This window comes from Suricata suricatta, unplaced genomic scaffold, assembly GCF_006229205.1.
Source record: "Suricata suricatta isolate VVHF042 unplaced genomic scaffold, meerkat_22Aug2017_6uvM2_HiC HiC_scaffold_240, whole genome shotgun sequence".
Lineage (NCBI taxonomy): Eukaryota > Metazoa > Chordata > Mammalia > Carnivora > Herpestidae > Suricata > Suricata suricatta.
The window spans coordinates 1-11,741 of NW_021869326.1; the positions used below are offsets into that span (position 1 = coordinate 1).

General features: G+C 40.8%; 1 protein-coding gene and 1 non-coding gene across 2 annotated transcripts; both read left to right on the forward strand.

Annotated features, from left to right (window-relative positions):
• Positions 1–4,064: 4,064 nt before the first annotated feature.
• LOC115284872 lies at positions 4,065–4,173 on the forward strand. The gene has a single exon (XR_003905364.1). It is a non-coding gene; the product is annotated as a U6 spliceosomal RNA (small nuclear RNA).
• A 2,992-nt stretch (positions 4,174–7,165) lies between these two features.
• On the forward strand, positions 7,166–9,541 carry LOC115284871 (zinc finger protein 772-like). Its single transcript, XM_029931335.1, has 3 exons — positions 7,166–7,292; positions 7,377–8,830; positions 9,305–9,541. The coding sequence occupies exons 1-3, from the start codon at positions 7,166–7,168 to the stop codon at positions 9,539–9,541; spliced, it is 1,818 nt and encodes a 605-aa protein (XP_029787195.1).
• Positions 9,542–11,741: the final 2,200 nt, after the last annotated feature.

The following is an 11,741-nucleotide window of genomic DNA, read 5'->3' on the forward strand; positions in this document are numbered from 1 at the left end:
TTTCTGTTGGAGCTCAATAAATGAAGCTCCCAAAATGCTGGCCAGCAAGCTCTTGAGTGTGGTGCTACTATGGCCTGCACACCGATTTGTCCTGTCCCTGCTCTGGCTCCGGGTTGGGAAGGGGAACTTACATGTCTACTTTCCCTTACATCAGTGGGACCTCTGGCCTTCCCGATAGCTAAAGCACTGGCTTTGTGCATCCTGCTTTCTGCAACGTTGCATTTCCAGTATCTGAGGACTTTAATGACTGCCTATAAATTGCAGCCAAAATCCATAGGTAAACTGGGCTTTGATCATCTACCATACTACCTCAGAGTTTGTAATACAGGTATGAAGATTTAGTGAGGCACAGGGCCATCCATCTAGTAAGCTAATCTCTTTATTACTTTCTGCTAAAACAGAACAAACTAAACCAAATTGTCTTTTCCACACGAGCACTAAGATTTTGAAAAGAATACAACTGATGTCCCCTGAAATCTGTACTCTTGGCTAAGAAAATCAAAGAATACTGTTTCCATTCCTTACGTTGCTGCTCTGGGTTACTTCCCTTGAGCTACACCTAGGATGCGTTCAGAAAAGTGGTTTCTGATCAATACAATGGGACTCTCTCCTTCTGTGTACTGGACACTCTTTCTTTTAATGCAGCCTAAGACGGCAGCAGATGGGATGTGGCACTAAGCGTTGCCAGATGTTTCATGGCTTATATTCTGAGAGTTATCACTGCAACTCAGGTCATTCTAAACAGAGGTGTAGGTCACAGTTCCTATGTGTCCTTAGAGCACTCTGTTTTCACCCCAAATCACTGGCAATCATGGCAGCTGACTACCTGCTCTATAACCTCAGTCCGAGAAAATACCTTTCCTTTCTCTCATATGATTTTTTCTTTTTTTTTAATGTTTTATTTATTTTTGATACAGAAAGAGACAGAGCACGAGAGGCAGAGGGTCAGAGAGAGAAGGAGACACAGAACTGGAAGCAGGCTCCAGGCTCTGAGCTAGCTATCAGCACAGAGCCTGACGTGGGGCTCGAACCCACGAACATGAGATCTGACCTGAGCCGAAGCCGGAGGCTTAACCGAATGAGCCACCCAGGCGCCCCTCTCATATTAGTTTTTCAAATTGTTTTGAAGTTTATTTATTTTGAGATACACAGAGAGCCAATGGGAAAAGGGCATAGAGAGAGAAGGAGAGAGAATCGCAAGCAGGCTCCCAACTGTCAACGCGGAGCCTGATGCTGGGCTCAAACTTACAAGCCGTGATGAGATCGTGACCTGAGCCAAATCAAGAGTTAGATGCTTGACTGACTGAGCCACCCAGGCGCCCCTCCTTTATCTCACATTAAACAGTGATAATTTCTTACCTCATAATTTCTAATATTATCTATTTCCCCTTATACACAGGACCTTAGCTGGGTACTATTTCTATATGAGCCAATGCCTTTTCCTAAATATGTTATCGAAAAGATGTGCCCTCGGGACAAATGCCCCTGGGAAAAACAGATACATTCATTCTTTAAAACAACTATCTCTTTAGCTCTATCCAAAGTAAAAACATATGTGGAGAAATACTGATTTTACTTATTTGTAAATTATGTTAATACCTAATTGGCTGGGGGAAAAGCCACCTTAAAATAACATACCTTAGCTGTATTCACTATAAATCTGATCGTTTCAAATGATGTCTAAAATTTTTTCATAGAACCTTTCATAAAGTAACTTATCATAAATTACTAAAAATACTGGCAAAAGGCATGCTTTAATTTACCTCCTAACTACTTTCTACCCTCTGCTCTAAGGCAGGATGGGGATTATCTTAGCACTGTCAAAAGAATGCAGACTATAGAGAGACATTATATGATTCTAATGATACCATAAGTCGTCTGAGTAACTTTTTTGGATAATATTTTCAAATCTTCATGTAACTGTACTCAGTACAAAATATGAGATTGATTTTACTACAAGGTCAATTAAATATGCAAATAAAAGTTATTCCCGCGTGGCTCCCTCCCAAGGCTGTCAGTGCAAATTCTCCAGGGTCACCATCTCTCCACCGATTTGTACATTGTACAGAATCACTCATGCAAACTGTATTCCAAGGGGCTTTAAAATATTAAAAGTTCCATTTTACAGTTTATTCTGCTCAGTGATCAGTGTGGTGAATCACCTTCATCTTGATAAAGGTCATCAAGTTTTTTATTCTTCAAAGTGTCTGATTTTGTGGGTTGTAGCAGGAGGAAAGAATGAAGGGGCGAGAGCCGGTCATGAAAAAAAAAAAACAGAGTGCAATCAGCACCAGGAAAGAAATGATATTTAAGAAGAATTAAACAAAGTTCCCCTCATTCTGGATGTTTCTTACTACCTTTTTAACTGTAATGGCCAAAATGGCCATTGTTCATGACTCAAAAGAAATGAAAAGAAGAGTACCTAAAAATACTCAAATTTTGTCTTTATAATTTCAAACATCTAGGTTCAGAGGAATAGGAATAATTTTTATTCAGAGGCAATATATTTAAGAGAAGTTATGATTACTTGAAAAAATTGAATAGTTTCCCTATTACCTTTCCATTTTCCCATAGTGAAAACAATTCCCTGATTTGGGGGAGACCAGTGATAGAGGAAGTGTGAAGAGGGGAAAAGGTCTGCGAGGAATTGAAAATTAGGATGGAAGGACCCAATCTGGAATGAACAGTAGGCAGGAACAGAAACTAGTAGAAACTACCAGCCTAAGGGTCCATATAGTTATTTGACTCTTGGCATATGGTGAAGATTTAAAACAAACTCCATGTTAGATGAGACAGCCCTAAGTAAAGCCTTCCATTCTAAGTTTGATCAAGCAAAATTTAGAACTATAAGGAGTAATTCAAAGTGGGAAACTACAGCACATGTATCTCAGAAACCATGAATTCAAAGAATTGGGTGAAGGATGCAATAAACCCAACATTAACCTTAGGCTAATACGTCCATTATATAGGCACCAGAGGAGGGAAATAAAATTTATTTTCAAGCGTTCGTAGAAATTTACACAAATATGAGTAAGAGCAAATATAAAGTTTCAAGTTTACCCAAAACTATCATCCAAAGGTCACAAACGAAAAAAAAGAAAATAATATTTCAAAAATCAATGTGAACAAGCACACTAGCCCAAATATCTCAAAAATAAATGCTCAATTTTGAATAATTTGTAGGCAAAGGTGGAAATCAAATGTATATTAAAAATGTTTTTGTAAACAAGGAAAGCATAATAAACCACACTACATTTCACACCTGCGTGTTTTGCTAAAGTAGTAACAAAACAGAGATGTGTAGCCCCAACTGCACTTACAAGAGCACTACCAGGCCGGAAATTACGTGAGTTAAGGTTCGGTTGCGAGAATGTAGAAAAATAACAAGAACATAAAATACTCTAAATAGAAGAAAATAATAATTATTAAACAAAATAATAAAACAAAACATCACAAGAGTCAACCAACAGATACATGACTTTTTAAAGAATAATAAAAGACAAAACTAGCCAGTGAGATTTTATTTTCAAAGAGAATGAAGATATGAATAAACATCAGCAACCAAAACATGGTAACTAATTATTAAGTAACATCACTTAAGATTAAATACATTAGTCCCAGAAATCCCACTCTTGAGTATCCATCCAAAAGAAACTAAATCAGTATTTTGCAGAGATTTTTGCACTCCCATGTTCATTGCAACACAACTCACAATAGCCAACAGACGGCAACAAGCTAAATGTTCATCAATGGATGAATGGCTAAGGAGAATGTGGTGCGTGTATGTATAATGGAATAGTATTCAGCCATAAAAAAGAAGGAGAGCCTGCCAGCTGTGACAATATGGATGAACCTGGATTACATAACACTAAATGAAATAAGCTAGACACATAAAGACAAATACCGTATGTACTTAACCACAAGTGGAATCTAAACCAAGCCAAACCAAAGTCAAACTCCTAAAAAGAGTAGAATGGTGATTACCTGAGGCTAGCTAGCAGGGAAATGGGAGATGCTAATCAAAGAAAGGGTCAAATGTTCAGCTATAAGGTGAGTAAGTATTTGTGCTCACTTTGGCAGCACATATACTAAAACTGGATCAGTTTACAGAGAAGGTTAATGTGGTCCCTGTGCAAAGATAACATGCAGATGTATGAAGCGTTCCATATCTTTCCACTTTCTAACACCATACACAAAAGTAGATTCAAAATGGATGAAAAACCTAAATGTGAGGTAGTAAACCATTAAAATCCTCCCGGAGAACACAGGCAATAACCTCCTGGACATCAGCCACAGCAACTTCTTTCTAGCCATGTCTCTGGACGCAAGGGAAACAAGAGCAAAAATGAATGACTGGGACTTCATCAGGACAAAACCTTCTGCACAGCGAAGGAAATGATCAACTAAAGGCAACCTTCAGAATGGGAGAAGTTATTTGCAAGTGACATATCAGATAAAGGGTTAGTATCTAAAATCTATAAAGAACTTACCAAACTCAACACCCATAGAACAAGTAATCCAGTGGAAAAATGGGCAGAGGACATGAATAGACTTTTTTCCCAAGAAGACATACAGGCGGCTAACAGACATGTGAAGAGATGCTCAACATCACTCATCATCAGGGCAACACAAATCAAAACTACCATGAGATGATCACCTCACTCCTGTCAGAAAGGTCAGGAGACAACACATGTTGGCAAGGATGGGGAGAAAGGGGAACCCTTTTACACGGCTGGTGGGAATGCAGACTGGTGCAGCCACTCTGGAAAACAGTATGGGGGTTCCTCAAAAAGTTAAAAATAGAAATATTCCCCAAGGGAAAGGGACACATGGACCTCAATATTTATATCAGCATCATCAACAATCACCAAATAGATATATATGTATATTTACAATGGAATATTACTCAGCCATCAAAAAGAATGGAATCTTGTCATTTGCAACAACATGGATGGAGCTAGAATGTATTATGCTAAGAAAAATAAGTCAGAGAAAGCTAAACACCATATGATTTCACTCATGTGGAATTTAAGAAACAAAACAGATGAACGTAGGGGAAAAAAGAGAGAGAGAGGCAAATCATAAAACAGACTCTTAACTCTAGAGAACAAACGGAAGGCTGCTGGGGGTCATGAGATATATAGGTGAGGAGGATTAAGGCAGGCACTAGTTGCGATGAGCACTAGGTATTATACGTAAGTGACGAATCACTAAATTCTACTCTTAAAACTAATATTACACTGTATGTTAATTAACTGGAATTTAAATAAAAACTTGCTTGCAATGAAGCAAAAAAAGATAAAGTAGTTCTGGGAACTAATGTACAATATAGTGACTCCACTTAACAAACTATACAGTAGACTTGAAATTTGCTAAGAATAGAGAGACTAAGCCTTCTCACTATGCACACGCAGGAAAGAAGGTAATGATGGAAGGTGAACAATATGTTAATTAACTTGATTAAGTGGTAATCCTTTCATAATATATTCATATATCAAATCATCACATTGTATAAACATATACAATTTTATTCATAATTATGCCTAAATAAAGCTGGAAGAAAAGACTAAATAAAGGTAAACAAAAGACAATGATCAACATAAAGAAATAAATATGAAAATCTATACAACATGAAAAAATTCTAAAAAATATAAACCAGCAAAAGTGGCCCATCATGAAGAAAATCATGAAATCAAGAAAGAATAGTTAAATTTTTAGAACCACAAAGATATCAGACCCACTAAACTTTTTTTAAAAAAGCTATTTTGAATTATCAAAAAATTGATATATAGAACAGAAAATAGACAATTTCTCATTTTCTGAGCCTAGTAATATTTTTATTCCCCAAGACTGCAAAGCACAAGAAAGCAAAAACATATATTAATCACACTTATAAACTCAGAAGCAAAATTCAAACAGAGGATCAGCAAGTCACAATCAACACTTCATTATAATGACCTTATGACCAACGATTGAATCTCAAAGTTGCAAAGGCAAGACACTTTCAGAAAATTTACCAACAAAGTTAATTCACCAAAGTAACCTATCTAAATGAGAAAGCAACATAATCAAGTTAATATATATCAATATACCATTGAATGATATCTAGCAATCATTCATGATAAAAAAATATCTTGGCAACCAACTTTAATGTAACTACCAGATACGTATAACAATAACATGTACCTTTTTTTTTAATTTTTTTTAATGTTTTATTTATTTTTGATACAGAAGAGACAGAGCATGAGAGGGGGAGGGCCAGAGAGAGAGGGAGACACAGAATCTGAAAAAGGCTCCAGGCTCTGAGCCAGCGGTCAGCACAGAGCCTGACGCGGGGCTCAAACCCACGAACGTGAGATCTGACCTGAGCTGAAGTCGGAGGCTTAACCAACTGAGCCACCCAGGCGCCCCAACATGTACCTTATAAGATAAAAAGTCTAGAATATTTTACATTAAAGTCAGAAATTAAAGAAGTTATCTCTTATCACCATTACTAATCCTAACCTTGACCTAAAGGTTCTAGCCACTGAAAAAGATGAGAGAAAAAATAAACGGAGAATATATGTAGAAGTTCGAAAATATGAAATAAAATATTTTCAGCGGATATGATCATCTATATAACCAATCCAAGATAACCGACACCTAGAACTAACGTGGAAATTCAACAGTGCCCAAATACAAGATCAACACCGAAACAACAACAAATAATAGCTACCCTGTATAGCAACGAGACATTCAAAAACAACAACAACTCATTCAGGACTATGAAGTCTGGAACGCAGATATTTGGATGGATTTGAATGAAGCTGGAAACCATGAACGTTAAAATTACCTCAAGTCAGAGCACCTGGGTGGCTCAGTCGGTTAAGCCTCTGACTTCGGCTCAGTTCCCGATGTCACGTTCGTGGGTTCGAACCCCGCGACGGCTCTGCGCTGACAGCGCTGAGCCTGGAGCCTGCTTCCGATTCTGTGTCTCCCTCTCTCTCTGCCCCTCCCCTGCTCGTGCTCGGTCTTTCTTGGTCTCAAAAATAAATAAAACATGAGAAAATAAAAAATAAATGACCTCAAGTCACCTTTGGCAAACCAAACCTCCTGTCTTGTCTGCAATTTAAGGAAGCCAGCCCCTTTTCCTTAATAAATAAATAAATACGTACATAATAACGCGATGTCCAGGCGGGACCTCTCGTCGACCCTCTTTCTGGTTCCGGTTCATCTGAGAATCCCAGCCGGAAGCTCTGGGCAGAGGCTCTTTCCTGGCTGCTGCTCGAGCGGAACGGGAGCCGTTTTCGAAGGTACGGCTTACTTCTGTGCTTTCTAGGAAACCCAGCTTTGGTTTCGTGTGGTAGCCTTTTGTGTGAAGATCTGCTGTCCCTGAGCGTGGTGTGGACAATCTCGGGCCTCGGTTTTTCTCGCGTCCGCTGAGGCGCGTCCGCTGAGGCGCGCCGTCTCGGGCCTTGATTCCGTGGCAATGGCGGAGCCTGCTGCAGAGCTAGACTGCAACATTGTAACCTTTGAGGATGTGTGTGTACGCTTCTCCCAAGAGGAGTGGGAACTACTTGATGAAGATCAGAGACGCCTATACTGTCTTGTGATTCTGGAGAACCTTCTACTGGTGACCTCACTGGGACTTCCATTGTCCAGATACTCTTTAATTCCCCAACCACGGGCAGCCTCGGAGCGTCTGGTTCCTGAAACTGTAGCCGTTGCTCCAGCCAAGGCAGAGATGGTCCAGGGGAGCCCTGGCCTTTGTCATGGAGCAGGGAGTAAAGATGCATCTTCTGGACAGGGTGTTTCTATAAGACAGTCACAGGCAAGAACGATCATGGCGAATCCTTATGACCAAAAGAGCCACCCATGTGACACGTGTGACCCGATCTTGAAAGGCATCTTGCGCCTGGCTGGCCTGCAGAGAGTATCTTATGGGCAGCAGGCATACCCGTGTCCGTCTTGTACAAGAACCTTCTGGGTCACTGTAAGTACTGACCACATCCTGAGGTCACAGAGTGGAGAGGCATTCCCTAGAATGGAAGAAGACCCGGCCTCCTCTGGGAAGAGGTGCAGAAGCCACGTGTCAGAGGCCTTCACTTACAGGGAAGATGCGGAGTACTCCTTGGCCAGCTCTGGATGTGTCCAGCACCCTGTCGCTCAAGATGAGATGCAGCTCTGCGTTCACACTAAGAGCAAGGAAGTCCTTCACACTGGACAACAAGATGGCTCATGCAGTGAATGTGCGGAAGCTTTCAACAACAAAGACCAATGTGGCCAGCACGAGAATCCCCACATGAGAGGACAGCTGTATGAGCGCAATGATTCTGAGAACTGTTCTCTCTCCAGCTCCAGCCTCCAAGCACCCCAGAGTGCTCACATGGGATCAAGGCCTAACGAGTGTGCTCAATGTGGGAAATCTTTTAAAAGAAAATACTGTCTTGTTCAGCACCAGAGGATTCATACTGGATTAAAACCTTTTAAGTGCAGTGAATGTGGGAAGGCCTTTGGCCGCAAAACCAACCTTGTTCAGCATGAGAAAATTCACAGGGGAGAAAGGTCTTTTGTGTGCAGCATATGTGAGAAAGCCTTTTTCCGAAAAGATACACTTGCTGTGCACCAGACAAGGCACACTGGGGAAAGATCTCATGCGTGTGATGAATGCGGGAAACGCTTTACTCACATTAACTATGTTAAAGTACATAAGAAAATTCACAAAGGACAGAGGCCCTACGTGTGCAGTGAATGTGGGAAAACGTTCGTCAGACCTTCCCAACTTATGCGACACCAGAAAGTTCACACCACAGCAAGGCCTATGGATGAAGTGAATGTGGGAAACTCTTTGGTGAGAATTCCAACCTCATTAGACACCGGAGACGTAACACAGAGCAAGGACTTAATGTGTTCAGGCAATCTAGGAGCATCTGCAGAAAACGCTCCCACCTGGCTTGGCACATAAAAGTTCATACCAAAGGAAGGCCTCGTGTGTGTTTCAGTTTTTGGTGATCCGTTAGCTACATCTTTCAAGTTCATTTAGCACCAGAAGCTTCGCATTCAAGAGAGGCCTTAAGAGATCAGGGACCACGCTTTCTCCTTGCTCCATACAGCATGACTCACAAAAGAGAAAAGCTTTGAAAGTAGCCTTTGAGCTGACGTCGACAACCTGAAGATGAACTTCATACATCGAAGTATCCATGCTGGGAACAGAACTACAGGTGCCAGGTATGTGGGAAGGTTTCAGGAGCTACTTTTACATGTTTCTAATCTTCCCAGGGCTTTCATTTGGCCTAAGCTATGCCATCGTCTGTATCTGTTGCAGATGACATTGCACTCTGCCAGCAGTCAGGGACCCACACTAGGTGAGTCCCTCCACCCTCTCTCCTATTTCCTGGAGGGCCTCATGAGTGATGTGAACCCATTTAGGGATCCTCATTTCCTACCGGTGGAGAGTTTCAGTGTGGACACGATCCAGCACCGGCGAAAAACATCTGATCTGGAATATGCTGCAGTTTTCCAGAGGGTTTTGTTTTCCATGGACAGTCTTGACTCTACATGAGACAGCTGAGATGGATTTCCCCAGCCTCGGAACTAACTGCCTGCCCCACGCTGAGCTGATTTATGCAATGACACAGACTTATGGTTAAAGACTTTATTTCATTCACTGTGTGGGGTTGATTGAGAAAAGAAATGGGCTTTCAAGCAACAGGCCATGACTCACTGAGCTCATTTCTTCCCTTCACACCTGTATACAAGGGTGTTGATTGCTTTCTACAGTCTGGAAGAAAACTAGGACTGTGGGCTAAATAGAGTTGTGCTGTCCAGTGCAGTAGGCCCTGGTCACATATGACTCCTGAGCATTGAAATGTGGCTGAGATACGCTATAAATATAAAATGCACACTGGATTTCTAAAACATAGTATGACAAAAAGAGAGAGTGAGAAAGAATGTAAAACATCTTACGAGCTTTATATTGACCATATGCTAAAATGATAGTATTTGGGGTATATTTGGCTAAATATAATATGTCACTAAGTTTTTTTTTTTTTTACAAAAAGAGAGAGAGAGCTGGGCTTTGCCAGCCCAAAGAGAAGAACATGTTTTGTGGGGGCCTCAAACGTTCTGTGTATCAGACATGGCAGGACGACAGAGAACAGCTCTCAGTCTACTTTGGTCTGATTGACAGTGCTGCTTAAGCCTTCTTATGAAAAACGGTTCAGCCTTGTGGGACTGTTCTTATGACCTAGATGTCAGGATCCCCTATGAGCTCTAAGCTCACCCTGATGAAGGGATAAGGTATGACGACATCTAGTGTTTTCGGGAGTAGCATGATTTAAGTTCCTTTTGCCTAGGGATGTCTCAACTCCCCAACACGGTTGAGGTACAGCTGTCTCCCGAGACCTACCCAGAAGTTACAGCCCCGTGAAGTACAAAATACAATAGGCAGCTAAGACCTTCAGGGGCTAAGTGGGAAACAGGATTGACATATTTCTTGTTCTGATGCACAGAACGTTGTCATTTTTCCTGGCATTCAAATTTATTAAGGGTAAAGATACAAGTTTTGTTTTACTACTTTCCAAAATTTTAAGTATTAACATTTAGTAATGCTAAGTCTGGTAAATATTGTTTAATTTAGTTATCCTTTTATAAATGTTCATTTACTTATTATTCAGAGAGAGAGAAAGAGAGAGAGAGAGAGAGAGGGAGGGAGGGAGAAAAGCACAAGTAGGGGAGGGGCAGAGACAGAGGGAGACAGAATCCAAAGCAGCCTCCCAGGTCTGAGCTCATGAACCCTGAGATCATGACCTGAGCTTAACCAGCTGAGCCACCTAGGCGACCCTGGATATCCTAAAATAGTTTTGATTATAATTTATTTAGAGAAGGTTTGATTAGAATTTCTTTAGGGAAAACAAATTTAATAAACAAAGTGTGACTTTGAGATTAAAAAATGTAATATAGGAACACTGAATAGAAACATTCATTAGGGAGTGGTGGAGTTTCTGGCACGTTAGAGGTTATGTGTCTATTCTGAAGGGCAGACGCCAATTCCATGTGACTGTACCTCTGGATGAAAGGTGCACAGAAATCCTTAGGACCTACAGACCTCTTCATATCCTCCGGCAGAGGTCAGCATCAGAGCATAGTTGCTTACAGATTATTTTAATTAATTACCTAATTATGTTTTGCTGAGTAATACTTCACTGTGTATGCATGTAACACACTTGTTCACCCATCAGTTGTTGATGGACATTTGAGTTGTTTCCAGTTCCTGATTATTAAAAATACAGTTTACTTGAAAGCACAAAAAAAGAGTCTTTAATGAATTTACAAACTCAACAGGCTTGCAAAAAGAAAGGCAACTCTTCAAGAACAAGCCCCTCCACTCATACTGCCCTTGAAGAGGCAGATTCTGGCATGATCCAGGGAAGAATTTCAAGATCTGGGGAGGGGATAGCACTTAGAGCCAATGTGGTTGCAAATCCTTGCTAATTTGTGTAAGCAAGAAATCAGGAGGTAGAATGGAGATGGATTTCAGTTTGCTAGACCAAGAAGAAGAGAACAGAAGGCTAAATGAGGTATCTTTGATCAAGACAGGGAAGCCTACCTGAGGTTAAGCATTTAATGGGCAAAGGGAAGCAGCCAGAAGCAGATCTAATAGTTCTCGAAAGCCCGGACTGAATAGCGGCCTACATGAAAGAGTGCAAATGCCCAGAATTTCCCTGCGACAGTTGTTCTATATCTCAGGTATGACTCCTGCA

What these genes read in the sequence shown, in the direction of transcription:
- LOC115284871 (XM_029931335.1), top strand. Translation starts at nt 7,166, where the DNA reads ATGTCCAGGCGGGACCTCTCGTCGACCCTCTTTCTGGTTCCGGTTCAT. An exon ending in AACGGGAGCCGTTTTCGAAG is followed by an intron (nt 7,293 to 7,376) that starts GTACGGCTTACT and finishes GCTGTCCCTGAG; the next exon opens with CGTGGTGTGGACAATCTCGG. An exon ending in TGAATGTGGGAAACTCTTTG is followed by an intron (nt 8,831 to 9,304) that starts GTGAGAATTCCA and finishes TATCTGTTGCAG; the next exon opens with ATGACATTGCACTCTGCCAG.